The 25,537-nt window shown below is 49.9% G+C and overlaps 2 protein-coding genes across 3 annotated transcripts; one reads left to right on the top strand and one right to left on the bottom strand.

The window, feature by feature from the left end:
• Nucleotides 1–462: 462 nt before the first annotated feature.
• CUNH20orf96 (chromosome unknown C20orf96 homolog) lies at nucleotides 463–20,211 on the bottom strand. 2 transcript variants are annotated; one of them, XM_053671289.1, is made up of 12 exons: nucleotides 18,796–20,211; nucleotides 18,073–18,218; nucleotides 17,743–17,791; nucleotides 17,097–17,214; nucleotides 10,223–10,326; nucleotides 6,011–6,169; nucleotides 3,683–3,782; nucleotides 2,628–2,902; nucleotides 2,446–2,547; nucleotides 2,211–2,297; nucleotides 1,389–1,507; nucleotides 463–761 (listed from the first exon to the last, which is right to left on the bottom strand). In XM_053671289.1, the coding sequence occupies exons 2-12, from the start codon at nucleotides 18,090–18,092 to the stop codon at nucleotides 701–703; spliced, it is 1,194 nt and encodes a 397-aa protein (XP_053527264.1). In that variant the 5' UTR covers nucleotides 18,093–18,218; nucleotides 18,796–20,211; the 3' UTR covers nucleotides 463–700. The 2 variants fall into 2 exon arrangements, with proteins under 2 accessions (XP_053527264.1, XP_053527265.1); XM_053671290.1 differs by lacking the exon at nucleotides 18,073–18,218 and having other exon boundaries at nucleotides 17,743–18,071.
• A 2,174-nt stretch (nucleotides 20,212–22,385) lies between these two features.
• ZCCHC3 (zinc finger CCHC-type containing 3) lies at nucleotides 22,386–25,291 on the top strand. The gene has a single exon (XM_037143167.2). The coding sequence runs from the start codon at nucleotides 22,600–22,602 to the stop codon at nucleotides 23,815–23,817; it is 1,218 nt and encodes a 405-aa protein (XP_036999062.2). The 5' UTR covers nucleotides 22,386–22,599; the 3' UTR covers nucleotides 23,818–25,291.
• Nucleotides 25,292–25,537: the final 246 nt, after the last annotated feature.

Genomic DNA, 25,537 nt, shown 5'->3' with positions numbered 1-25,537 from the left:
GCTCCAAGCCCAGCAGAGAAGAGCACGGAGTGGGGAGCTGTGCCTCACTGTGCACCTGAGCATTACTTTGTGTCTGTGTCCATACGCAGCTGGGGTGAGGCCGTGGACAGACAAACAGCGGGACTAGAAGAGAGACTCGGTCAAGGGCCATCGGCAATGAGGGCACAGCCGGTTCCCACATGCACCAAACTCAGGGAGCCTCCCCTCTACCCTGGCACCGGTCTGCACGAGGGTTAACAGGTCTGGGCACTACCTGGGCAGGAACCTGGGCCTCCACTGCACCAGGGAGGGGCGGCCAGAGCTGCAGAGCCACGGAGATTCAGGCAGGGGTCCGTGTGGCATTCCTCAGGACGCTCCGCGCCCCAGGTGCAGCCAGCACAGCTGCCCTTATGTTAAGGCAAAGTCTGTTCCTACTGCATCTTTTCACAAGGCCTGCCGGGAACCCCCAGGCACAGGCAAAGCACAAATGCAAGTCCAGCTTTATTGACAAAAAGAAACGGTAGACCTGACTGGAAATTCCCACCTGGCCCAAGCAGCAGCACCAAACCAAGAGGAGGAGGGAGCGAGGGAGGGGGAGGGGGAGGGTGCAGGGGGAGGAAGACCAGTGGGGCCTAAATGGGGGTGTGGCCTGGGGAGGAGATGGCTCAAGGCTCCAGGTGTAGGGAAGAAAGCAGGGAAGGAGCGGCTGTGGCCCTGCCACCTAGAAGGGTAGCAGCTCTTCCACAGGGATGTTGAGGGTGACATCCATGTCTGGGGTACACCTGGTAGGAAAGAGCAAAGAGGGGGTGTGAGAGGCCAAGTAGGGGCGCCAGAGTTACGGGGTGGGGGAGCATGTCCTCAGGGAAGCCCTGCCCTTTAGAACACAGGTACTTGCTGAGGGAGCCCCACCCTAAAACACATCTGCAACCTCGCAGCCCAACTGTGTGAGGGCGCGCCCATGCACACTGCGCACACTCATTCACACACTCGATCAAACGAGAAAGGAGGGGATGTGACGGGACTGATGATGCCCTGCAGAGGCCGGAGGGCAGGGGGCGCAGGAACTCCGTTCTGAAATGCTGGGGCCCCTCGGGTCCAACGCACCTTTTGGAGTCAGGGACCCGTGTGGAGACCTGGCCCCGAGCCGCCCTGAGTGCCCTGCCACCCCTCTCAGAGCCGCGCCCCTCCAGCTGGCGCCTGTGCACTCGCTGTGGGACAGAGCCCAGGAGGCCGCCGTCCCTCATCTGCTAACGGGGAGCAACCCAACCTCGGCCGTTGGCAGGGGACTAAGTGGGATCCTGCCGGCATGTGGTGAGGGCTCGGCAAGTGACAGGCATTATTCTTCCCACACCGGGAGCAAGAGGAACGGTTCCGGGGGAGGCCGAGACCGCTGCACCGCAATCACGTACTTGGGTCTCCGAAGCAGAACGTCTGCAAACACGACCTCTCGGGGGTCCTGGATCTGGACTTGGAGCTGCCTCACCTCGGCCCGTAATTTGGGTATTTCCTGCTTGAACTGGTTGGCGAACTGAGGGGAACAGCAGGGGACAGAGAAGCCAAATTCCCCCCCAACCAGAGGAAGACGAGGGCAAAATGGACGAGGAGTAAAGACATTGGGAGAAGCGGCCTGGGCTTTGTCCCCGGAATCCCAGGGCTCCAGAGAGGGGCCCCTCGGCCAGCAGGCCTGGCTCACGAGTTAGTGACAATGTTTGCTGGTCCTGAGAAAGGTGAGGGGACTCTGCGGAATGGAGACACTGCAACGCGGGGGCAGCTCGAGGTAATGAAGATTAATGAGGGCTGGCGGAGCCGGGGAGGGCCACTCACTGAGATGAATGACGAAGGTGCAAGATGATGAAAATGAAGAGGCTGATGACGATGAAGTTCATTAACACAAGTAATGAGTGATGGTCAAGACAAGAATTAAGGGGTGAAGAAAGCGGGTGACCAGTGACAGTGAAATGATGGTGGGTGGGCGGGCGCTGCTTGGTGATATTACCAATGGGTCATGCCCAGTGACGACAGCTCATAAGGCAAGGCCTAAGCCACTGCAAATCCCCTTCTCAGATGAGTGACAAGTGACAGTAATGGCACCAGCAAGGAGAAGAGCCGACACCAGACTCCCGAGACCCCCTGAGCACCAGATAAGGACAAGCTTGCCGCCCACCAGTCCTGGGGACTGCCCGCCCTTCTGCTGCCTCACAGACGGACCGCTGCCATCCCTGCCCACTCACGTCTCTGAACTTGTCTGCGTACTTCACCATGTTATGGTTTTCCGATGTCTTCTGCAGAAGAACCTCCTGGCAGGGTTGCTGGGTTTTCTGTGAACGAAGTGGAGTCTGGCCCCAGGCACCTCTTCCACAGCAGTGCAGGAAGAGGGGGCACGGGGGCGCCTGGAGGCAGAGGATGGGGGAGAAGGCAGGACTGGATGGAGGACCTGGGTCCCCGCTGCAGCCGCGGGCAACTCACCACCACCAGGGAGCTCAGCAGCTTTCTTCTCTTAGTCTGAATCTCATTAGACAACGAGTCCAGGACTGTCCTGAGCATCTCCTTCAGGTCATCCAACTCGTCCTGGGGGCCAGTAGGAGCGTGTTGGCCCCCAGCCCTGCCTCCCCGCTGGTCCCACAGGGCAAAGCCAGGGACTCACATACCTGCTGGTTGTCCTTCACCTGCTGCAGCTGGTGCACGAGGTTGTCAATGTGGACCACCTTGACCGGGTACGCATGGTCCATGTAAGTGCTCAGGAAATTCACTTCCTCCTGAGTCTTCTTGATCTTGGCATTCAGCTGCTCCACCTGCTGCTTCAGGTCTGGAGAGGTCAGGAGGAGCAGGAGGCAGGATCCTCCCTCCAGGACCCCCTCCCGTGGAGGCAAAGCTCTCCTTGGCCAATGGAGTGGGTTCTGGGCTGAAGCCAGCTCACACCAGGCTGGGAGGTGGTGAAAAGTCAAGGCCCCAGAGTCTTTTACCCCCAAGAAGCACCAGCACAGGGTGGGGAAGAGAAACGAAGCTGGTGCAACATCCCGAGGCTAGTCCCCGCTCTACCGCTGACTTGCACTGTGACCCTCACCAAGACCGTCCCTGTCCGGACATCAGTCCCCTCATACACACATCCCCAACACAACACGCCCAGGGAGACGGCGTGATGCTGGCTCCCGAGACACAACCACAGTAGGAGTAAGTCTCCCCTGCCATCCTCCCTGGAGGGGACTTCCTTATCTGAGGCTAACACTATGTCCCTCTGCTCAGAAGGCTTCTTAGTCTGCTCAGGGGAAAGCAGCCATGGCCTCAGCAGGATACACGCCAGGAGACCTGGCGCCTGGCCCAGGCACCGACCCCCCGAGCAACCCTGGCAGGACACAGAGGCAGGTCAGATTGGATTCTGGCCCCCAGCTATGCAACCCTTGGCAGGCTGTTTCAATTCTCTTAGCCTCAGTTTCCTCATCCGTAAAATACAAGAATATTCATTCCCTGCCTCAGGTGGTTGAAATGACAGAGTGTGCCCATAAAAATGAAGACACGTGGGGCCTGAAGTCCTGAATGCTCCACCGGCAAGCTACCAGCTCTGGATCTCTGCCACTCCACCGGCCTAAGAAGGGAAGTGATGGGCCTGATGGTCCCAGAACAGCAGGCAGCGGGTGAGCGCCCTGCAGACGACCTCCCCGGAGGGCTGGGTGAAAATCGAGAAGCTTTTCGCATGGATTCTTACAGCTCATCTTGGAGTCCTCCTTCTCCTTCCACTGCTGCAGCTCACACTTCGTCTGCTGCAGCTTCTTCCCGTTTGAGTACGCCAAGAGGTGGACGATGGTCTGCGGGAGCAGTAGGGTTGGCTCGCCCCACCCAGAGCATGGCCACTTGGGGGGCTCAGCACTGCCCTTGAGGAGTCCCCAAACCCACCCCCACTCCCAGGCTGAGACACCTTTCCAGAGGCCGGAGAGTAGTCACCTACTTCCCTGCCCCCTCCCACAGGTCCCCTTAACTACCACTTCAGCCAGCGGCCCCGACACCCAGCCAGGCACACACGCCCAAACCCAGGCATCCATCTATGCCCTCTCTCACCCAGAACGTCACCAAGTGGTACGGACTTTATACCCCAAACTGCACCAAGAGCCACGCCTTTCTCTCTACCGCCACTACCTTACTCGGGGTCCCTTCATTTCTGGTCTGAAACGTGGCGACAGCTACCACTAACTGGTCCTCTCCTCTGACTGATGCTCCATGCAGAAGTCAGAATGTTTCTTTAAAAAATGGCAACCATGTCCCTCTCCCATTTGAAATGTTCCAATGACTCCCCCCTGCCCTGTCAACAAGGCCCTCCTCCATCTGGCCTGGGCCAGTCTTACCTCCCTCTGATCCTTTCCTTACACCTACTGTCTGGCCACACTACACAGCACATGGCACCTTGAGCTGGCCGAGCTCCTTCTCACCCCAGGCCCTTTGCAGCCATTTCCTCTGCCTGGAACACTCGCCTGCTCTCTGCCAGTTAATACCTACGGCTGCATGTGCAACCCAAGCACCACTTCCTCTAGGAAGCCTTCCTGATCCTCTCATGTCTGGGTTAGAGAGCCCTGCTATGCTCCGAGTCCCGAGTCCCCATCACAATACACACAAATGTCTTTCTAACTGCTTGTGACCGCGCTAGAATGAGGGCTTCATGTGGACAAGGTGTCCCACTGATCACTATTTCCCAAGGGCCTACAGGAAGTCCTCAGGATGAAAAAAATGAATGGATCAATGAGAGGAAATCAGACAACGACTCTGTCTGGGTATGGAGAATATTCTACTAAGTTTCCTTGGGCTGAATAACTCTGTATGCCCTTGGTCTCTGTTACGGACTGAACTGTGTCCCTCCCACCCCACCTCAAACTCACATATTGAAGCTCTAACCCCTAACATGACTGTATTTGGAGATAAGCCCTTTGGGAAGGTAATTAAGGATAAATGAGATCAAAAGGACTGAACCCTAATCCAGCAGGACTGGAGTCCTTATAAGAAGAGGGAGAGATGCCAGAGACTGCTCCCTCCTCGAGAGCAGAGATCAGCCACGTGAGGGCCCGGCAAGGAGACAGCGCCTGCACCCCAGGGACAGAGGCCTCCCCAGACGTCAACCCTCCTGGCGTCTTGACCTGAGACTTCTAGCCTCTAGAACTATGAGAAAGAAATTTAGGTTGTTTAAGCCAAAATTTCTGTGGTATTTGGCCTATGGCAGCCAAAGCAGGCCAACCAGGTTCCCCAAACTTAATTCTCTCTTCATCTCACGGGCTCCGGTGAACTCAGTCTCTCTTCTTCCTGGGCAAACTGCAGTCAGAGAGGGGACTCACTTCTCCACTAAACCACTTTCTCTGCCTCTTCTTCGGCCCGATCTCCTGGGTCCCCTGTGAACCTTTAGCCTCTCACCACAGCTTCACCCAGCCTCTCCAAGTGGAGGCAGAGGACATTCCCCGGGCTCTCTGCAGAGTCCCTCCTCACCGCATGAGGGTGGTGATCCCAGCTGGTGGAAGGATCTGAGATCCTCGCACCAGACTTCCCCGGGCTCAAATCTCAACTCTGACCCTTGCTGGCTGGATGACCTTTAAAGTGACCTTGAGCAAGTAACCTAGCCTGTGTATCCCTTTCTTCATATGTAAAATAAATAAAATAATAATGCCCACCCACAAGGTTTTTGTAGGGATACTTGAGTAAACACAAAGCACTTAGTATTACACTGTGGAAGTATCTGCTGCTGCCTGGTTGCGATAGCATCGACTTTCTCTTGTACATCTACTGTGTACCAAGTACAAACCCCCCACCTTTGGAATAGGTGCTATTGAGCCCTATTTTACAGAGCTCATAGGTTAACTCAAAGTCTCTCAGCTAGTAAGTACTGCCATTACGATAAGCCCCGCCAAACCCGGTCTGATTTCAAAGCCCTGGTAGCTGTGCAACCGCCGGAAGCGGCCAGGAGAGGGCGCCAGAGCGCTCAGGAGGGCGGTGCGGTGGGCAGGTCCCAGGCTCAGAGGACAGAGGCGGGGCTGCAAGGCCACCAGCGAGGCCTCACCCGAAAGACGTTCTGCTGCTGAAGCATGCTGCGCATTTTCTGTGCTGAGCTATCCTCCATGTCCTGGATGGTCTTGATCAGATCCTGATTGAGCTTGGTGAGGAAGACTTCCTGGTTGCGGAGCTCCTGGAGTGAGATCTGCTGGTTCCTGAGCATCACCTGTGGGCGGAGAGAAGCGGATGGGAGGCGGTGCTGCGCTAAGCAGCCGGATTCCCGGAGTCTGGGGACCATTTCCCTCCCATCGCACACTGGCCTCCTAGTGGCCTCGACTGGCAACTACGGCCAGGACTGGGAGGTGGCTCCCCATTGTCTACGGGTCACAGCACCTCCAACTATTTCATCCTTTCGGAAATGCCCATTTTCCCATCATTTTATATTTCTAATGCAAGGATGCATCTTCCAGTTAGTGCGTGTCGCAATCTAACTGACATACATTTTATTAGTGGGTAAATAAAATAAAGGTGTGCCTTATTATCAATGGCTTCCTAGAATCAATGAAATATAATACTAATAATCATTATAATAGAAAATGCCCCAGGTCGGTAAAAAAGGTGGCAGAGGTGGTGGGCCATGTCTGGAGAAGAAGCAGGGAGGCAGACTAAATGATAATTGCTAATATTTCCCATCAGGCAGCTGAGCTGAACACACTTTCATCTCCTACAACACCCCTGTGGAAACAGCGAGGGTCTAATGGCTTAACTCCCGTCCAGCAGGTACACAGAACCCACAGCACCACCACCGCCACCAACTGTTAAGGACCTACTGTGTGTCTGAGCACTGTGCCTCATTTGGCACATGGCACATGGTGTCAGTTCATCCTCTAACAACACTGTGTTTACTAACTCAATTTTACTGACAGGTGTAAGCTCAGACAGGTTAAGTGACTTGCCCCAAGTAACACAGCCAGGAAGTGGGAGCCCGGGAAACTGGAAAAGCAGGCCTCTGATCCCCCATGTATCTGTCTTTCCACTACACTGAGACAAGGGGCTGAGTGGGCTTAAAGCTGCAAGGCGTGGCTGAACCTCCAAGTGATTAAGACTTGGATGTTGGGCCAAGACACACTTCGCTTCAAATCTCAGCTCTGTCACTTACCACCTAAAGGAAACGGGGTGAGTTAAGCCCCCAGAGCCCCACATACTCATTTCAAACATGGATAACTAACATCCACTTCAGAGCTGCTGTGAAAAACACATCAGTGAGATCACATTCACAATCAGGCCACTGCAATGCTTCACACACTCAGTGTGCAATCAGTGAACAGCAGCTGCTGGCACTCTCTCGCCAGCTCTAAATCTCCACCTCTGCCATACCTCTGTGCCCTTCCCTTACTCCTTCTCTTTCTCCTTATTTCTCCATCCTCTGCTAGAACCCGCCCACCTTACTATCCCTCAGCTCCCCATCCCCCACGTAATAATAAGAGTCAGAGGGCAAACCTACGTGGTGCTCACTGTGTGCCTGGAACAGCGTTAAGCACGTCACACGTACCACGCCACCTGGCACTCCGATTAGCCCCACCTTAGACGCAGAAACTGAGGGTCCACGAGAGTTGACAAGTTCACTTACCCGAGATCACTCCTCTGTCTTGCCTCCACATCTCCACCCCAAAATATCTCCAAATATGGCCCACAGGAACCAGAAGCATTTTGTGAAACATGCCGGTCTCTGGCCCACTGAGCCAGCACCGCTGGGGCTCGCACCAGGAATCTGTGCTTTTAACACACTCCACTCCCAGGGATTCAGAAAAACTGTAGGATGAACGACCCCACTCTAGAAATGGATCTTCTCCCACCCCCAGATCTAGTGTGGAAACATTTCTTTGCTTCTTTCCTGACCTTTACGCCAATCTGTAACTACTAACTATAGTTTATAATTATGTCTTCCCCTTTCCCAACTTATTTTCCTCCTAGGACTTACTGCCACCCAACAAAACACATTTTTCTTCTTATCTTGTTTCCTGTCTGTCCCCCCTAGAATGTCACAGCCAAGAGGGCAGGGGCATTGGTCATTTTGTCGCAGCTCTCACCTCCAGTACACAGGACATCGCCCGGAGCCCCGCAGGTGTGGGCTGAATGAGCTGACCAGTACCTGTTCGCCGGGTGTTTTAGATTCACTTATGTCTCCCCCCACTGAAGCAGAAGCTCCGTAACAGAACAAATGCTGAGTGCCATGTTCATTGCTACGTCCCCGGCACCCGGCATGGTGCCTGGCACACAGTAGGCACTCTCCCTCGAGTTGTAGATTGAATAATAATCATCCTGAGGCCGAGAGGCAGAGTCAGGATCCTACCCCTCTCCACGAACAAACCAACTTGGTGGTTTCTACCCCCCTCTGTTTTCCCCTTGTCTCTGCAAGTCCATTCTCCACACAGCAGCAACGCCCCAAGGACTCCTGTGAAAATCGAAGTCAGGTCACGTCCCTGCTCCACTCGGGAGCCCTCCAGGGTCTCCCTGTCTAAACACACCAAGTGGAACCATGGACCACAGGGCCGCACACAAGCCATCCCGCTTACCCTCGCATCCCAGCATCTTTCCTCATCAACTGCTCCGGACGCAACCCTCACACCACCTCGCGGCCTCTGCGCTGTCTGTCGCTCCTCGCCCGGAGCATTCCTCCCTCAGATGTGACCACCTTGCAGCCTTCCCTGACCACCCTGTCCAAAACGGTCTCTCCGAAACAGCCCCTCACCTCATCGTTATGCCTCTTCATAAGCCGTTAGCATCACACATACTACACACTTGTCTTGTTCATTGTCTGTCTCCCCCAGTAGAACGGGAGCGTCAGAGGCCACATGACTGGTGACTCCCCGCACTCGGCACAGGCCTGGGCATGTGCCATATTGTACCCTGCACAGCGCGCACTGTTTGCCCAAATTTTTGAGGGGAAAATAAGGATGCGCATTATACATGGGTGGTACTAATTCCATATCTACGTGTTTTCAATTCTTATATTTATGCTTAGGTGTTAAAGTGTAACTCTAGTCCTGGCTGGTGTGGCTCAGTGGACTGAGCGCTGGCCTGCAAACCGAAAGGTCACTGCTTCAATTCCCAGTCAGGGCACATGCCTGGGTTGCGGGCCAGGTCCCCAGTTGGGACATGTGAGAGGCAACTGATCAATGTCTCCCTTGCACATTAATGCTTCTCTCCCTCTCTTTCTCCTTCCCTTCCCTTCTCTCTAAAAATAAATAAATAAAATTAAAAAAAATAAAAGTGTAACTCTAGAAAGCAATAACAATATCCATATGCAAAATAATTGGCCCAAAAACATGGGTGCGCATTACACTCGGGAGTGCATTATACCCAGCAAAATACGGTTAAGTGTTCGATAAATATTTGTTGACTAAGTAAACAAATAAATGATTACAAGAGGCAGTGTTAGAAACTGGGAGGAGCAAGGGTTTTAGGGCCAAATTGACTCGGTTCACTTTTTATCAAACAAAAATACACGTACCCTTCTAAAGTCAGAATAACAATAATATCTGAAATACAATTTCTTCCTTTAAGAATGCTGGGCTGCCTCTAAATTGTTTTTGCAAAATTGAAGGTTAAAGGGAAGAAAGATTTCAAAGCAAATATATTTTTTGCTATTTGTTTATATAGTAATCCCTGTTTATTGAGCTATTAAATACTTTCTTGGAGAAATTAAGAAGTCTTCTACAGTATTTTGTAATACTTATAGTATTCAGTATTATACTTTTTTCTATAGACACAAAAGCCCCCTCCTTCTTTTAGTTACTTCAAATATTTTGAAACATCATTCAGAAGCTGTAAAAAACAATGGTTGGTGAGGAAATTAATTATTCAAAATGGTATCAGTTGATATAAAAAAATTAACAGTACTCTTCCCAGCCTTGTTTCAAGATGCGCTGTATTCCATGAAAGGAGTTTCCTGAAGATGAACTAGCCACAGACTGCACTCCTAATGCAGGGAAATAAAAAGGGATTCTGTCTTTCCTGAGTCTTAAACACAGCAGCACTTTGCTTAACTGGCTTTGACCCCGGGTACTGCCATCTTCTAACAGTGTGACCTCGAGCAAGTCATTTACCTCCCTGCACCTCAGTTCCCTCATCTGTAGAATAGGGACGGTGATAAGGGAGTTGCTATGAGGAGGCAATGAGTCAAGTGAGACTCACGAAGCGCTCTGCCCGCGTTTGCTACCCCCATCGGGTGTCGCCCCGCCCCAGGGCGGAGCCAGAGGGAGGATGCTCTGAATACCTTCAGGAACCGGAATTTGGCCTTTGTAGAGTCCAACTGCATTCCCAGAGGTTCCTGTGGATTCCTCAGCTGGCCTGTCCTCAACACAGTGGGCTTGGAATACCCTAGAGCATGGGACAGAGCAGAGACAGTGAGGGTATAGGCAGGCCTGGGACCAGGTTCCAGGAACTCGAAATTCACGAGAGGTGGTCCAGGCTCCCAGCCCTGTGTACTCACAACTTTATAGTGTGTGACAGTGAGGCACAGGAAGAAATTCGCACCCACCAGGAGGCTCCTGAGCCCCACTCTGGGCCTCGATGTAAGGGAGGGAGAAGCCCAGGGAACTTCCACACACCCAGTGACTGTGGGTATGGCCAGAGGGGAGGAGGAGTACGGGAAACAGCCAGGCGCCCCCGACCTCTCCCACCAACCTGACCACTGGCAAACCTGAACGGGGTAGGGATTGAGAGCAAGAACTAATGAGCCAGACGGCCCAGGCTGGAATCTAGGCTCTGCCTTCTACCAGCTGTGTGACCTTGTGCAGGTCTCACGATCTCTCTGTCCCTCCATCACCCCGTCTGTGACACAAAAATAACCATCATGCCTAGCTGGTAGGATTGTCCTGAAAATGAAGTACGAAGTTACTGTATTTTAAAGTGTTTGGAATAGCAGCCAACACACTGAGTGCTGAATATACATTACCAGTCGTCTGTTCTCACTAATGACCTGAGAACGGGCCTCAGGACCACACCATCAGACAAAGGCTGATGGGAAACTCCGACAGGTAATGCCAGGCCTATGAGAGCTGTGGTCCTGCCAGAAATAATCCCAATCAGAATGAGGCATTTAAAGGGCCTGTTCTGAGAATCCCTGCTTCCTCTCAGTGTGTCCCGCGCCGGCAGGAGACACGACACCCAAATCATCACAAATGCCAAAGCCGTGTTCTCAGGCCCTGCCAGAGTCTCTGGTTTATGTCAGAAAAATATTATTTCTAATGAACCGATACCCTTAGTCCTGGAAAATTTTAGTATGAAGTATTGAAGCAATGAAGTAAATTCAAACAGTTCTGTGTGCACGTACGGATCACCTGTGCAGTGGTCCCCCCTTCTCCGCGGCCTCACTTTCTGCAGTTTCGGTTACCCACAGTCGGCCACGATCCAAGAGCGTACAACCGCAAATTCCAGAAATAAACAACTCCCAAGTTCTCAACTGCCCACCGTTCTGAGAGCGGGAGGAAATTTCGCCACGCAGCCCACCCCACCCAGGGCGTGAATCCTCCTGTTGTCCAGCATCTCCACACTCTGTATGCCCCTGCCACTCAGTCACTTGGTGGCCACCTGCACGACCAGAGCCGCTGTCAGGGACCGCAGTGCCTGCATGCAAGACGCCCTCCCTTTCCTCAACAATGGCCCCGAGGCAGGACAGCAGCGCCGTGGCCATCCAGACGTGCCACAGGGAGGGCATCAAGTGCTCCTCCGAGTGAAAAGGTGAAAGTTCTCAATGAGGAAAGAAAAAATCATATGCTGAGGTCGCTGCAGCCTACGATACGAACAAATCTTCTATCTGTGAAATTGTGATGAAGAAAAAATAACTCCGTGCTAGTTTTGCCACCGCACCGCAGGCTGCACAAGTGATACCCACAGTGCAGAGGAATTGCTCAGTCAAGATGGAAAAGGCTTTAAACCCTGCGTGGAAGACAGGACGTCATCACGCTCAGTGATCTCCCGCTGACATGTCACCAGAAGGACAGCAGCAACCTGGTGCTGTTCCCTCACCTCACTGCACCTGGTGGCACAGACACTGTATCACCTCATGTCACCAAAGAAGGATCAGCACAGTACAATAGACTTTAGAGAATCTTTTTTTTAAAGATTTATTTTAGGAGAGGGGGTAGGGAAGGAGACAGAGAAACATTATGTGTGGTTGCCTTTCATGCACCCCGCCCAGGGGAGCCAGCCAACAACCCAGACATGTGCCCTGACTGGGGATCAAACCGGTGACCCTTTGGTTCACAGGGTGGCACTCAGCCCACTCAGCACCTCCACCCAGGACATACAACAGATTTTCTGAGAGACCATCTTCATGTAAGTTTTAATATAGTATATTATGATTGTTCTGCTTTTTTTTCCTTTTTCATAGCAGAGTGATTCTATACATTTATCACGAAAATCAACCAATCCGGTTTACAGGTCCCTCGGGGGCTAATTTTTGGCCAAGTATATGTTTAGAGTTAGACATGAACCAAAGGTCATAATTACAGGGAATGATGTTTCAGTCTCAATAAAATAAAGATCTTTCTAATAACAGGGTTGTCTATACCCCGAGTGGGCTGCGCCAGTGAGGGGAGGTACGGGCAGGTGGCAGGCTCCCGTCCCCTCCCGTACAGTCCGGGTGCAGGAGACCGAACTGTGCTTCCCCTTGTTGTTATTATTGCCCATCACAGGAATGTCCTGCGGCTGCCGGTGCTCACAGTGGCCGCCTCGCCAGGCAACAGCTGCTTCCGGCTCTAGTAGCTGCCTGTCACCGATTGTTCTACTTTATTAGTGCAGTGTTTTTTCATTTGTTCAAAGATTTTTATTTATTTATTTTCAGAGAGAGGGGGAGGGAGGGAGAAAGAGAGGGAGAGGAACACTGCTGTGTGAGAGACAAAAAGACCCTCTCGCACACCCCCTACTGGGGACCGGGCCCACAACCCGCAGGCATGTGCCCTGACTGGGAATCAAACTTTCGGCCTTTAGGTCAGCCAGCTGGCATTCAATCCACTGGGCCACGCCAGCTAGAGCTAAATTCCAAAACTTTTATTTATTTATTTTTAATTCCTAAACTTTTAAAAGAACTTAAGATTAACTGTATTTAGTGGTTTATTAATTATATGTACAAGAATTACTTAAATACCCAATGTTTTCTGTTAATCAGATAAGTGAATTATTTAGAAATGAAAAAATATATTCATTTTTAAATGGCCCTTAAAAGATTAAGGAGAATTTAATAAACCAAGTTATAAAATCCCCCTTACAGTTGGCACTGGTGGTACAGTGGTGAGCACACCTGCCTTCCAACATCCCCCTTACAAGTATTTATAAAAATAATAAGATTTATAAATCGAACTTAAGTACTTCGGAAAATCTATAGCTTTAATAATGAGTATTTCTGCCCTGGTTGGCTCAGTGGACTGAGCACCGGACTGGGAACCAAAGGGTCGCTTGGTTCAATTCCCAGTCAGGGCACATGCCTGGGTTGCGGGCCAGGTCCCCGGTAGGGGGCACACAAGGGGCAACTTCACATTGATGTTTCTTTCCCTTTCTCCCTCCCCTCCCCTCTAAAAATAAATAAAATCTTTTTTAAAAAATGAGTATTTCTTTTCATTAATGTAGTAATCCTGGTTTATCTTCTTTTTTAAACTAAACTTTTTATTTTAAGGTAAGTTCAGGTTATCTGCAGAGAAATAATACAGAGAAATCCTCTGTACCTTTAACTCAGTTTCTCCCAACAGTAGCATCTAGCAAAACTAATTACAGTATCACAACCAGGATACTGACATTAAGACAGGCAAGACAGAGGACGGTTCCATAACCACAGGAGCACCATGTTGCCTTCTATAACCACACCCACTTTCCTCCCCTTAGCATCCTCTCCTTACCTCTGTCTCTGTCCCCTAAGAATCACTAATCTGTTCTCCATTTCTGTAATTTTGTCATTCCCAGAGTGTCAAACAAATGGAATCATGAAGTATGTAACTTCTGAGATTGGCCTTTTTTTCAAAACTCAGCAAAATTCTCTGGAGATTCATCCAGGTCATTAAGTGTACCAATAGTGCTTTCCTCTTTATTGTTGAGCAGCGCGCCATGCTAGGGAGGTACCGCAGCTGATTTAACCATTCGCCCACTAAAAGACATCTGGACTGTTTCCAGTTTGGAGGTACGATAAATAAGGCTGCTATGAAACGTTCATGCTCTGGCCTGTGTGTGACGGTGAGTTTTCATTCCTCGGAAATGCGTGCATAGAAGTGCAACTGTTGGATCACTATGGGAAGGGCACGTTCAGTTTCACTGAAAACGGCCGTGTCCTTTCCCAGCGCGGCTGCACCACGTTACACTCCCGCCAGCAATGACTGCATCACGCAGTGTCTCCTCTTCGCCAGCATTCGCCGTTATCACTGTTCTTCATGTGGCCATTCTGAGAGGTGACAACCCACTGTGGTTGAATTTGCGTGTCTCTAACGGAAAATGGTGTTGAACATCTTTGCACGTGCTTATTTACCATCTGTATATCCTCTTCGGTGAAATGTCTCTTTATGTCTTCTGCCCATTTTCTAAATGAATTTTCTGTTGAGATTTGAGAATTTTTTGAAAGATTTTATTTATTTACTTTTAAACAGAAAGGAAGGGAGGAAGAAAGAATAGGGGCAAAACATCAGTGTGTGGTTGCCTCTCACATGCCCCCCACTGAGGATCTGACCCACAACCCAGGCATGTGCCCTGACTGGGAATCGAACCAGCGACCCTTTGGTTGACATGCTGGTGCTCAATCCACTGAGCCACATCAGCCCGGGCTTGAGAATTCCTGATGTGTTCTACATAGCAGTCTTTTGTCAAATATGTGGGTTTGCAAATATTTTCCCCAAGTCTTAGCTTGTCTTTTCATCCTCTTAACAGAAGGTTTCACAGAACAAAAGTTTTTGTTGTTGTTGTTGGTTTTTTAGATTTTATTTATTTATCTTTAGAGGGGAAGAAAGGAGAGAGGGAGAGAAATATCAATGTGTGGTTGCCTCTCGTGGGTCCCCTGCTGGGAATTGGCCTGCAATCCAGGCATGTGCCCTGACTGGGAATCGAACCGTGGTCCCTTGGTTCACAGGCCCGCGCTCAATCCACTGAGCTACACCAGCCAGGGCTGTTTTTTGTGTTTTTTTGTAATGAAATCCAACTTATCCATTTATTTCATCTTTCTGTTATGGATCAAGCTGTCTGTAAAGGTTAAGAACTCTTTACTTGGCCCCCAAATTTTTCTGCCCTATGTTTTTCTCTAAAATTTTTACACTTTTACATTACTTTTTCTTTTTTAAAAAATTTATTTATTTTTAGAAAAGGGAAGGGGAAAGACAGAAACATCCATGTGTGGTTGCCTTTGAAAATGGCACATTCACCAGGACTGAACCTCAATGAGTACACTTCTAAGTTATCGTATCTTCCAGTGGAATCCAGCCTGCCCATTACATACTGAACTATGTGTTACGTAACTATAATAAGCTTGCCTTTTTCTTTACAGTTAGGGCACTACATTAACTTTTTACTACAGACGTAGATAGGTTATATTATCTATGAAGTTTATTCCAGGACACTAAAGGAATATTACAAAATAGTAGTTATTAAAGGAGTATTGGGTCTAGTGAGGTTGAGCAAGGATGCTTTTTAGAGAGATCTCACTTAGCCCTGGCTGCTGTGGCTCAGTGGATTGAGCAATTGGCCTACAGACTGAGCTGAAAGGATCCCTGGTGGGATTCCCAGTCAGGATACATACCTGGGTTGTGGGCCGGTCCCCAGGTGGGAGCATGCGAGAGGCAACCAGTTGATGATTCTCTCACACGTCCATGTTTCTCTCCCTCTTTTTCTCCCTCCCTCCCCACTCTCTAAAAATAAATAAATAAAGCCTAAAGAGATCTCATTTAACTCTCACAACAATCCTATCAGGAAAGTATAAGTGTCCTCTTTTTACAAATGAGAAAACTAAAGCTCCGAGAGATAAATGCCTTTCCCAAGACAGTAAATGGCAGAGCCAAGATATGAAGCCACACCCAAGGCCTGACCCAAGGCCTCAAAACTCCCCTGGCAGAAATGACAGCGATGTGGCCGAGATTATCCTGCATTCACCAAGCCCTGTTTTCTCTTCCTCCTGGACACAGAACTGGGCTACATTTCCCATCTTCCTTTGTGCTTACTGGTGGTCAGATGACTGAGTCGTGGCCACTGAATGTGAGTGGGAGTGATACTGTATCACTTCAAATCTGGGCCCTATTCTTGCTCTCCCTCTGTTCTCTTTCCGCTGCTGGATGCAGAAGTATCCAGCAGAGGACTTCAGTGCCTTAAAAAATGTCACAGCTACACCGTTAGAGGAGTCCAGGTCCCTGAATAATCGTGTAGAAAAGATTTCCTCCTCCTGCCCAGACCCACAAATGTACTTTGACATATTTGAGATACAAGCTACTGTATTAACACTTGAAATCTGAGGATTGTTGATTAAAGTAATCAGCTTACCATAATATACAAGGAGGCACCCAAAAAACAATTTATTTATAAAAAATTGTGTATTTGTTCTCACATGTTTAAATTTCAGTCACCTTCCAAGTACTCTCCATTTGATGCAATACACATATCGAGACTTTTTCCACTGCTCAAAACAGTTTTTGAACTTGTCAATTTTGATCCCTATAGAGCTGCTACTGTTTTTTATTTCATCTCTTCCACATCCACAAAACATTTCCCTTTGAGGACTTTTTCATTTGGGGAAACAAAAAATATTCACTCGGGGTAAGACTAAGTGAATAGGAAGGGTGAGGCATGGGGGTCATGCTGGTTTTGGTGAAAAACTGCTGAACACTCAGTGCAGTACGGGCAGGTGCACCTATAAATCACCCATCATAAAATAAACAAACATGTTGAAAGAGTCTTCAAAAAAAATCACTGAAGCCAAACGCAGCCTCTCACAACGATGCCAGCTGGTACGCGGATATAGGTGGATTCCTAGAACACTCGCCCACTGGGGCAAGCCTGTACTACAAGGGTCCCCCCTTCCAGAAGATATCTCCAGGGTTTTGGGGGGTCAGTGTCACCAAGAGCCAAGAACATCCCCTCTGTCCTATCCCCAATTCCCACACCAGCCCCCAAGTGCCTCTGCTCACCTGGCTGGATGCTAATCCAAGTCTTCATTTTGCTTTTCTTGGGGCCACTGGTTTGTAGGACTGGAAGCAGAGTGGATGACTTGACTTTCTGCTTAGACTGCTGCCATGGACCATAATCCTACCAGTTATAACAGAATCAGTCACACAGCCTGGTGGCTTCAAACCCCAGCCCCACCCCTTACAGATATCTGTGACCTTGAGCAAGTGACTTTACCTCTCAGGACCTCAATTTTCTCATCTTTAAACTGGGTCTAATTATAAACCTACCTCCATAGGTTGGTGTGAGAATGCTGAGAGATATTTATAAAGTGTGTGGTAAGTGTCCCATAAACGCTATCACTCTTTTTTATCTGCCAGTCAGAATTTACTAAGCACATCCAAGCTGTGAGGTGTTAAGAACTGTGAGAAATAAAGTATGGAAAAGACCCAATAAGAAACCAGAGTAGCAATCAGACATAAATAAGAGAGCAACATAATATATACCCTTATAGTCCGGTAAGGTAGTGAGAAAACTGAGGTTCGGAGTCATGCGTCAGTCCCACAGCAAATGTCCTGGAATTCAGGTACCCGTGACAGTCGCTTCCTCGAGGACAGCAGGCTCAGGATCAGCAAGCCCCAACCCCCGCCCTGACCATCCCGAACTCACCAGAATCGGGAACTTATGGTCTGTGGAGCGACTGTCGGGGTAGAAAGGTCTAGAAAGATTTGAGACAGGAAAGAACTTCCATCATTCCCAACCCCCATGGGGATGAAGCGGCAAACGTGAAAAAGGCGTGGAGCCTCGAATCCAAAACCGCAGTTTACTGGGGACACAAGCTGAGCCACAACCCGGAGAGCAGCAATGAGAGGCGGGGCTCCGGGCGGTTGTGAGCGGAGAGAGGGCGGGGTCAAAAGTCCGACGGAGGACCTCCCTCGGAGGGCGGGCAGGAGGACGCGCATGCGCACTTCGCCACGGCGCGATGCTCCTTTTACCTACTTCGGAAAGACGCACGCCATTGGAGAAAATGGAAGAATCGTCGTAAGTCTGTGGGCCACTGATCTCTTGGGATGCCTATTTATTCGGCTTCTCCATCTTCTCGTCTCAGCGTGGATCGCCTGATAACTCAGGCCACTCAAGCTTCCCTTGGAGACCCAATGCTTCCTCTTGGTCTACGTTTCCAAGGAAACGGGCTGAGACTACCGAGCGCCTAGAGGGACTAATCTCGCGGGGCAAAATGTAGCTCTTTGCACATTTTTCTCAACTTGGTTCCCAATATCCCTCGGCGGGTCCCGCCCAACATCCTGAAGAACTATGTCATATGTCTCTTCTCATCAAGACTACATCACTTCCTTCCCCATCCGTGCTCTTTGGCTTGCTAGTTCGCTAAGAAAATCGTGGGACCAGTAAACTCACAAAGGTTCACATCACCTCATTTGCCCACCTACTCTCCTCCCTCCTTTGACCATGCACTTTCTCTACTGAGACCGATTCCTACAATTATGCACTGAATCCTATTCTCGCTTTCTCTAAGATACTTCCCCAGCAATTCACCCCATTTTCTCCCATCACCCTCTCCTCTGTATTTTTCCCAATGGCATACTATTTTAATTTTTTCTATTAAAAAAATAGTGGTCCCTGGCTGGTGTGGCTCAGCTAGTTGGAACATCATCCTGTAACTTGCAAAAGGTTGCAAGTTCAATTCCTGGCCTGGGTACATACCTAGGCTGCGGTTCAGTCCCAGGTCCGGGTGTGTACAGAAAACAGCGAATGGATGCTCCTGTCTCACATGGATGTTTCTCTCCCCCTTTCTCTCTGAAAGCAATGAAAAATGTCCTTGAGTGAGGGTTATTATTTTTTTTTAAAGCGACCATTTCCATCCAGCTCCCCTCCCATTTCTGCTTCACAGCAAAACTGAGGTTTGCCTTCTCTGCTTCCCATTCCTTTCTCCCTCTTCATCCAGGCTCTCACTCTCTGCCTCTCCACTGAAACTGCCCTTGTCAGCGCCACCAGTAACCTCCACTCTGCTAAACCTCACAGTCACGTCTCAATTCTCATCTTACGTGGCCTATCTGCAGCATTTGGCACAATGGGTCATTCCCTCCCTCCTTGACACACTTTCTAAACTTGGCATCCAGGAAACCACTCTGTTGAGTTGCTTCCTACCTCCTTTTCTTCTCTTTTGCTGGTTCCTCCTCTTGTCCCTTTATTATCAGATTCCCCCCAGGACTCAGATCTGGTCCTCTCTTCTTCTCTATCTCCTTTCACTCCATGTGCTCCCTTCCAGTCTTATGACTCCAGATGCCACCTCTATCCAGATGCTTCCCAGACTCACATCTTTAGCCTCTCCCCTGAATTCCAGCCACATACATCCAATTATCTACTCAGTGTCTCCATTTGGACACTGAATAGGAAACTGGCGTGCAATGTTTTCCCAGAAGCATTTTCACTCAAGTCAAAATGACAGCGCTCTTCCTGGAATCATCCAAATCTGTCAGCAATACCTTCAAAGTATATCTGGAATCAGACCGCTTACGACCACCACCCACACATATTCCACTTTCCTCTCAAGCCCAGACTGTAGTATCAGCTCCTACTCCAGCCCCACTCCAATTCTCTCTCCACACCCCAGATTTGCTAGATGGAGCATCAATTTAAAAGTGCATTCCAGTTTAAAAAATAATTTAGAGCAAATATAGTGGTACCTCGCTATTTGTCCTTGATTCCTTCTTAGTGGCAAGCAAGCAACAAAGTATTTGAAGCATTTTCCCTTGCCAGGTGACATCGTGACTTATACAAGTTGTAGCAAGTGCTACACGTGGCGAGCAAGTGCCTAAGTGCTGAAACATTATTTTGTCACTGGAATGTGACAAGTACTGGGAGGCTGACGAGCACCACAATAATTTGAAATCATTTAAACTTGAATCAGGAAATGTTACTAAAGAATCCCAGGTCAGCCCTGACTGGTGTAGCTCAGTGGGTTGGGCCTCGTCCCACAAAGTGAGAGTTCTCCAGCTGGATTCCAACCCGGGGCACAAGCGTGGGTGGCAGGTTCAGTCTCTGGTTGGGGCATATGCTGAAGGCAGCGGATCAATGTTTCTCTCTTACATTAATGTTTCTCTCCTTCTCTTTCTCCCCTCCCCCCTTCCCCTCTCTCTAAAAATAAATACATAAAATCTTTAAAAAAAAAAAAAAAAAGAATACAAGGCCAGAGCTCCCAACCTTATCCCCTCTTTACTTTTTTTTTAAGATTTTATTTATTTATCTTTATAGGGGAAGGGAAAGAGAGAGGGAGAGAAATATCAATGTATGGTTGCCTCTTGTGTGTCCCCTTCTAGGAACTGGCCTGCAACCCAGGCATGTGCCCTGACTGGGAATTGAACTGCAATCCTCTGGTTTGCAGGCCCATGCTCAATCCACTGAGCTACACCAGCCAGGGCCCCCTCTTTAAAATCATAGGCAAATGTTTTAAATTGCACTACACACTGTGGTAAACAGAAGAGACTGCTATGGTAAGTGATCAGCTGGGCGCTCTGGCGGCCCAGGACCATCTTCTGGCTTGCCCCTAGGGCTGAAGGACTCACTATGTCAGGCAACCCCATTTGCAGAGCCTACTGTACCACAGCACTCCAGCGAGGAAGCTCTGTGCCATGAAACAGTTAAAAAGTAGGAGGCAGCACTATGTGACAAACCCAGGTGGTTGCCTACTCAACACCCATTCCTCCTCATCCATCTCAGCTAACTGCCCCTGATCTTACTCAGATATGCATGCTCTTTAGAGGAGGTAGGCCCAGCCCTAATCCCAGCTCCCTCTCCTGCAGTCCTGACTGATCTACCCGAGGCTGAGGGTCCATTTCCCTTGCCAGTTACAGGCTTAGTCTAGGCCTGTAGTAAACATCTGGCCAAAGAGTAGGGTAGGAAGTCTACTCAGAGCCTTTTGAGAAAGATTTTCATCACACTTTAAAAAAAAAAAGACACTGCAAAAAAAAAATTCCCTCATCCGCTTCTAGATGCTGTCACATCTGTGTGGCATTCCCAGAACTGTAGAACTGGAAAGGGAGTTAACCGAATGGAATCGAGGAAAAGAAAATAGCGGTGCCTGTTCCTGGATAGCATTTTCGAGCCATTAAATTAACCAGTCCTGTTACTTATCTATGAAATGCACTGTGCACCAAACTTTTTAACACAGGTTATGTCCTTGAACCCCCACATTTCTCTGACAAGTAGATATTAATGCCTCTTCGTAACAGATGAGAAAATCGGAGCCGTGAAAACCAAGTCGTTGGCCCTCTGGGCCAGGCTGAGAATCAAAGCACTCAGATTCACACTAGGGTCTCCCTGACTCCACAGCTCGCCTTTTCTTTCACTGAAGTTGGAAAGGTCACTGAAGCACCCTGAAATGTACAGCTAGCTATACAGAAAGAAAGCAATGCTGACGAAAGATGTTAAACCCATCTCTGCAACCACCCACATTTTATCGATACTTGCAAAGAACCAGTCTAGGCAAATGTTAGAGGAATAGATTCCATCCAGTGCTGACTTTAGCCACGGAATCTATGTGTAAAGAGGTTTCTTGGAGAGCATGATGCACAGTCCTTGATCCACACGTCAGAAGCAAAGAAGTTTAATAAATATAAGTCATCTGTTTATAACTAGGGGCCCCCTATTAACTCTGCCACTTGGCCAAATGATTTAACCCTGTCTCCGAGTCCCTGTGCAAACGGGTAATTACAGCATTGTTTTGGAAGATTCTATTTGATAAGGCTTGCAATGTGCTTAGAACAGTTCGGGGCACTTTAATGCTCAATGTATATCTGTTATCGAGTATGCGGAGATCTTTTTCTAAAGAAATAATGGATTATAACTTACTTGAAAATGTGTGAAAAAAACAAGGACTGATGGATAGGGATGTAGTGTGATAGAGGTATAGTAAAATTTTAATAGAAAGTTAAAATAGTAAAAAGCTAAAGGTAAGATGTTCACTGTAAGTTTTTCAACTTTCTGCATGTTTGAAAATGTTCATAATACCACGTTAAAAAAAAATCACACTGTGGTTCGCTTTGGGAGGACTGAGAGCTACGTTTGTTTTCTTTTAATAGAAAAGCTATACAAAAGAAAACAAAATGGGCGAGATCTCCTTCGACTCTGTCCCGCCTTTCAGCTGTGGGCCGTTGGTAATGCTGCTTGAATGAAATCATCGAGGACCGCTTGCGAAATACCAAATCCTCGAGAGCGAGGCTCAAGGCTGCCAAGCCCTCGCAAGGGACAGGGACACGCTCCAAGCTCCCCTTCCCGCGCCGGTGCCCAGGAGGTGGGGCTGGCGAGCCCCGGCGGAAACGCCGCTCGGCCGTTACCAGGGGTTCCGGGCTGGCGCTGGCCGCCCCGCGCCGCTTGTAAATATTTTTGGTGGGGCGGGGCAAAGCAGCATCAAATTTCAAAAAAAAAAGCACCCCAAACCCTAGCACTACGCGCGATGGGCGCCCTTTGGCTGCGGGAGCGAGTGGAGGATGCTGGGAAGGAGGTAAAATGGCCACCGGCGGCGGCCCGGAGGAGGAAAGGAAGAGGGGGCGGTTGCAGCTTCTGACCCCCGCGCGCCCAGCGGTCCGGGCTGAGGAGAACGAGGGCGGCCGCGAGAAGATGGGCTGGGCTCAAGTGGTGAAGAACTTGGCGGAGAAGAAGGGTGAGTTCCGCGAGTCGCGGCCGCCGCGGCGGGAGGAGGAAAGCAGCGGCGGCGTGGGCGGGGGGCTTGGCGCCCCCGCGGGCCTGGCAGCGCCGGGTCTGGGCGACTTCCCCCCGGCTGGCCGTGGGGACCCGAAGGGCCGTCGGAGAGACCCAGCCGGCGAGGCGGCGGACCCCCGCAAGAAGAATGCCTCAGCAGAAGCGAGCAGGAGGAAGAAGGCCGAGGGGGCGGCCATGGCGACCCCCAACAGGCCGGGCGCGGCCGAAGATACAGCCGAGCGGCCGCCCCTGGACCAGCCGGGGATGACGGTGGCGGGCCCAGCGCCTGGCCCGAGCAAGGGCCGCTTCCTCGTGCGCATCTGTTTCCAGGGAGACGAGGGCGCTTGCCCGACCCGGGACTTCGTGGTCGGCTCACTCATACTGCGCTCCATCGGTATGGACCCCAGCGACATCTACGCGGTCATCCAGATCCCGGGCAGCCGCGAGTTCGACGTGAGCTTTCGCTCGGCGGAGAAGCTGGCCCTGTTCCTTCGCGTCTATGAAGAGAAGCGCGAACAGGAGGACTGCTGGGAGAACTTCGTGGTGCTGGGGCGGAGCAAGTCCAGCCTGAAGACGCTCTTCATCCTGTTCCGGAACGAGACCGTGGACGTGGAGGACATCGTGACCTGGCTCAAGCGCCACTGCGAAGTGCTGGCCGTGCCTGTGAAAGTGACCGACAGGTTTGGGATCTGGACTGGGGAGTACAAGTGCGAGATCGAGCTGCGTCAGGGGGAGGGTGGAATCAGGCACCTTCCGGGGGCTTTCTTCCTAGGGGCCGAGCGGGGCTACAGCTGGTACAAGGGGCAGCCCAAGACGTGCTTTAAATGTGGTTCCCGGACCCACTTGAGCGGCAGCTGCACGCAGGACAGGTGCTTCAGGTGTGGGGAGGAGGGGCACCTGAGCCCTTACTGCAGGAAGGGCATCGTGTGCAACCTTTGTGGCAAGCGAGGACACGCCTTTGCTCAGTGTCCCAAAGCGGTTCACAATTCCGTGGCAGCTCAGCTAACAGGCGTAGCCGGGCACTGAACGCCCACCTGCTTGCCAGGGTGACTACAGAGCCAGTTTACCCCTCTTAAGTGCCAAAACTTTTTTTCGAACCGTTTTTTATCGTTCAAAGGAGATCTTTTTAAATCTGTAAAAGACGTCTCTTTCTGCCTTTTTAAACGAAGTTTACTCCATTTCAGCCTTTTCTGAATTGATGGCTTTTGTCATCAGTAATGACTGCCGAGAACTGTAGTCTGGAGATACGTCTCCAGACCCTTTTTGTTTTTTAATTGTGTTTTCTGGGGATTTTTTTTTTTTTTGTACTTGTTACTCCGTACCCTTGTCTTCTCCCTGGATTTCCCCCCTTTGGGCTGCCTGACTCAGTTTTATGCCCTAGCACTAGGTATGAAGCCCAGCACGAGGTAGGCACCCATCAGGGTTGCCTTGAAAACATTGTTGATGGTGGCTTCTGTCGGTGTCTAGCTTTTGCAGCTCTTTTTCTCCCTTTTACTTTGCTGCTTCTAATCTGTGTGGTCTGAGAATTTGTGAAACCAGTGTTGTTAGAAGTATATGTAATCTGAGTCAGTAAGCTCTGAATGGTGGCCAAGGGCCTCTCTTACGGCATTACAACGCATGGACCTTGTGACAGCTCTTTTGGTGGCTTAGAGGCCATTTTTCACGGAATCATGGAATCTAGAATTTTCCTGTGGGAAAGGACCTAAAAATTGGTTTACACCAATCCCCTGGTTTTCCAACAGTGAAACAGGCTGGGAGAGGTTAAATAGCTGGGTCAAAATCGCGTAGCTGTCTGGTGCCCATGCTAGTAGCCTGGAGTAGAGTTCCCCGACGCCATGCCTGGTGCTCATTCCACTACCTCTCACAGTTCACAACATTTTCCTCAGCACTTCAGGGCCCGGGAAGTCTGATCTCTGCAGAATGATGTGCCCAGAGGAATGCTAAGAAATCATCTGGGGGAGGAAGCAGAAAAACAAGATTTTAGCGGGGGCTTCTGAATATTTGGGGTATATAGAAAAGGGACAAAGAACTATATATAATCCAGGGTGCGCTCATTGCCCTCTGGGGTACCACGTCTGGATTACAGTGTGCCTGATCTTTTGGGGCCTTCCCCTTCCCCATTCATTGCCACCAGTGACAAATGGGGGTGCTCCTGTGGAAGGAAACCTATCAGAAGTTTACATTTGCACCTCAGCCTCAATAGTTAGAAACCCCAGAGAAGCAGCTAATGGAGTTCATCTGCACCCTCCTGACTCCCAGGAGAAAGGCTGTTTCAAAGTAGAATTACCAGTGAGTTGTTAACTCCAAAATGTACTTGTGAAACAGGCCAAGAGAGGGCTTGGGTCAACTGTTAATCAAGTTAAAGGAGAAAGGACAATACACTGCTTTTCGGTTTTGTCTTCCTTTTTCATTATGTTTTGCTATTTCCTTGTGGCTTAGATTGTAAAATCCATTGTTAAAAGTTTTGTTCTGAATAAATATTTATCTTTTGTATTGCTAACACTGCTGTGTTACTTCCTTTCAAGGTGTTAGATCCATGGGTACACAGACCCTAGTTCAATCCGTACTTCCTACACACCATTTGTTTACCCTGCAAATACAGTTCCAGCCCCTTCGGGCAACACTTAGCACCTCTTCTGTTGTGCCAGGCCCTTTGGAGTTGCTCCCCCAGCCCCCAAACCCAGTGTGCTAATCACTTAGCACACTGTTGAGACTCAAGTTTCAAGTCCCTAACTCAGCTGCAAGG

Source organism: Artibeus jamaicensis, unplaced genomic scaffold (assembly GCF_021234435.1).
Source record: "Artibeus jamaicensis isolate MK-2021 breed Jamaican fruit bat unplaced genomic scaffold, CSHL_Jam_final contig_685, whole genome shotgun sequence".
Classification (NCBI taxonomy): domain Eukaryota; kingdom Metazoa; phylum Chordata; class Mammalia; order Chiroptera; family Phyllostomidae; genus Artibeus; species Artibeus jamaicensis.
This window is presented reverse-complemented; position numbering and strand designations above follow the sequence as displayed.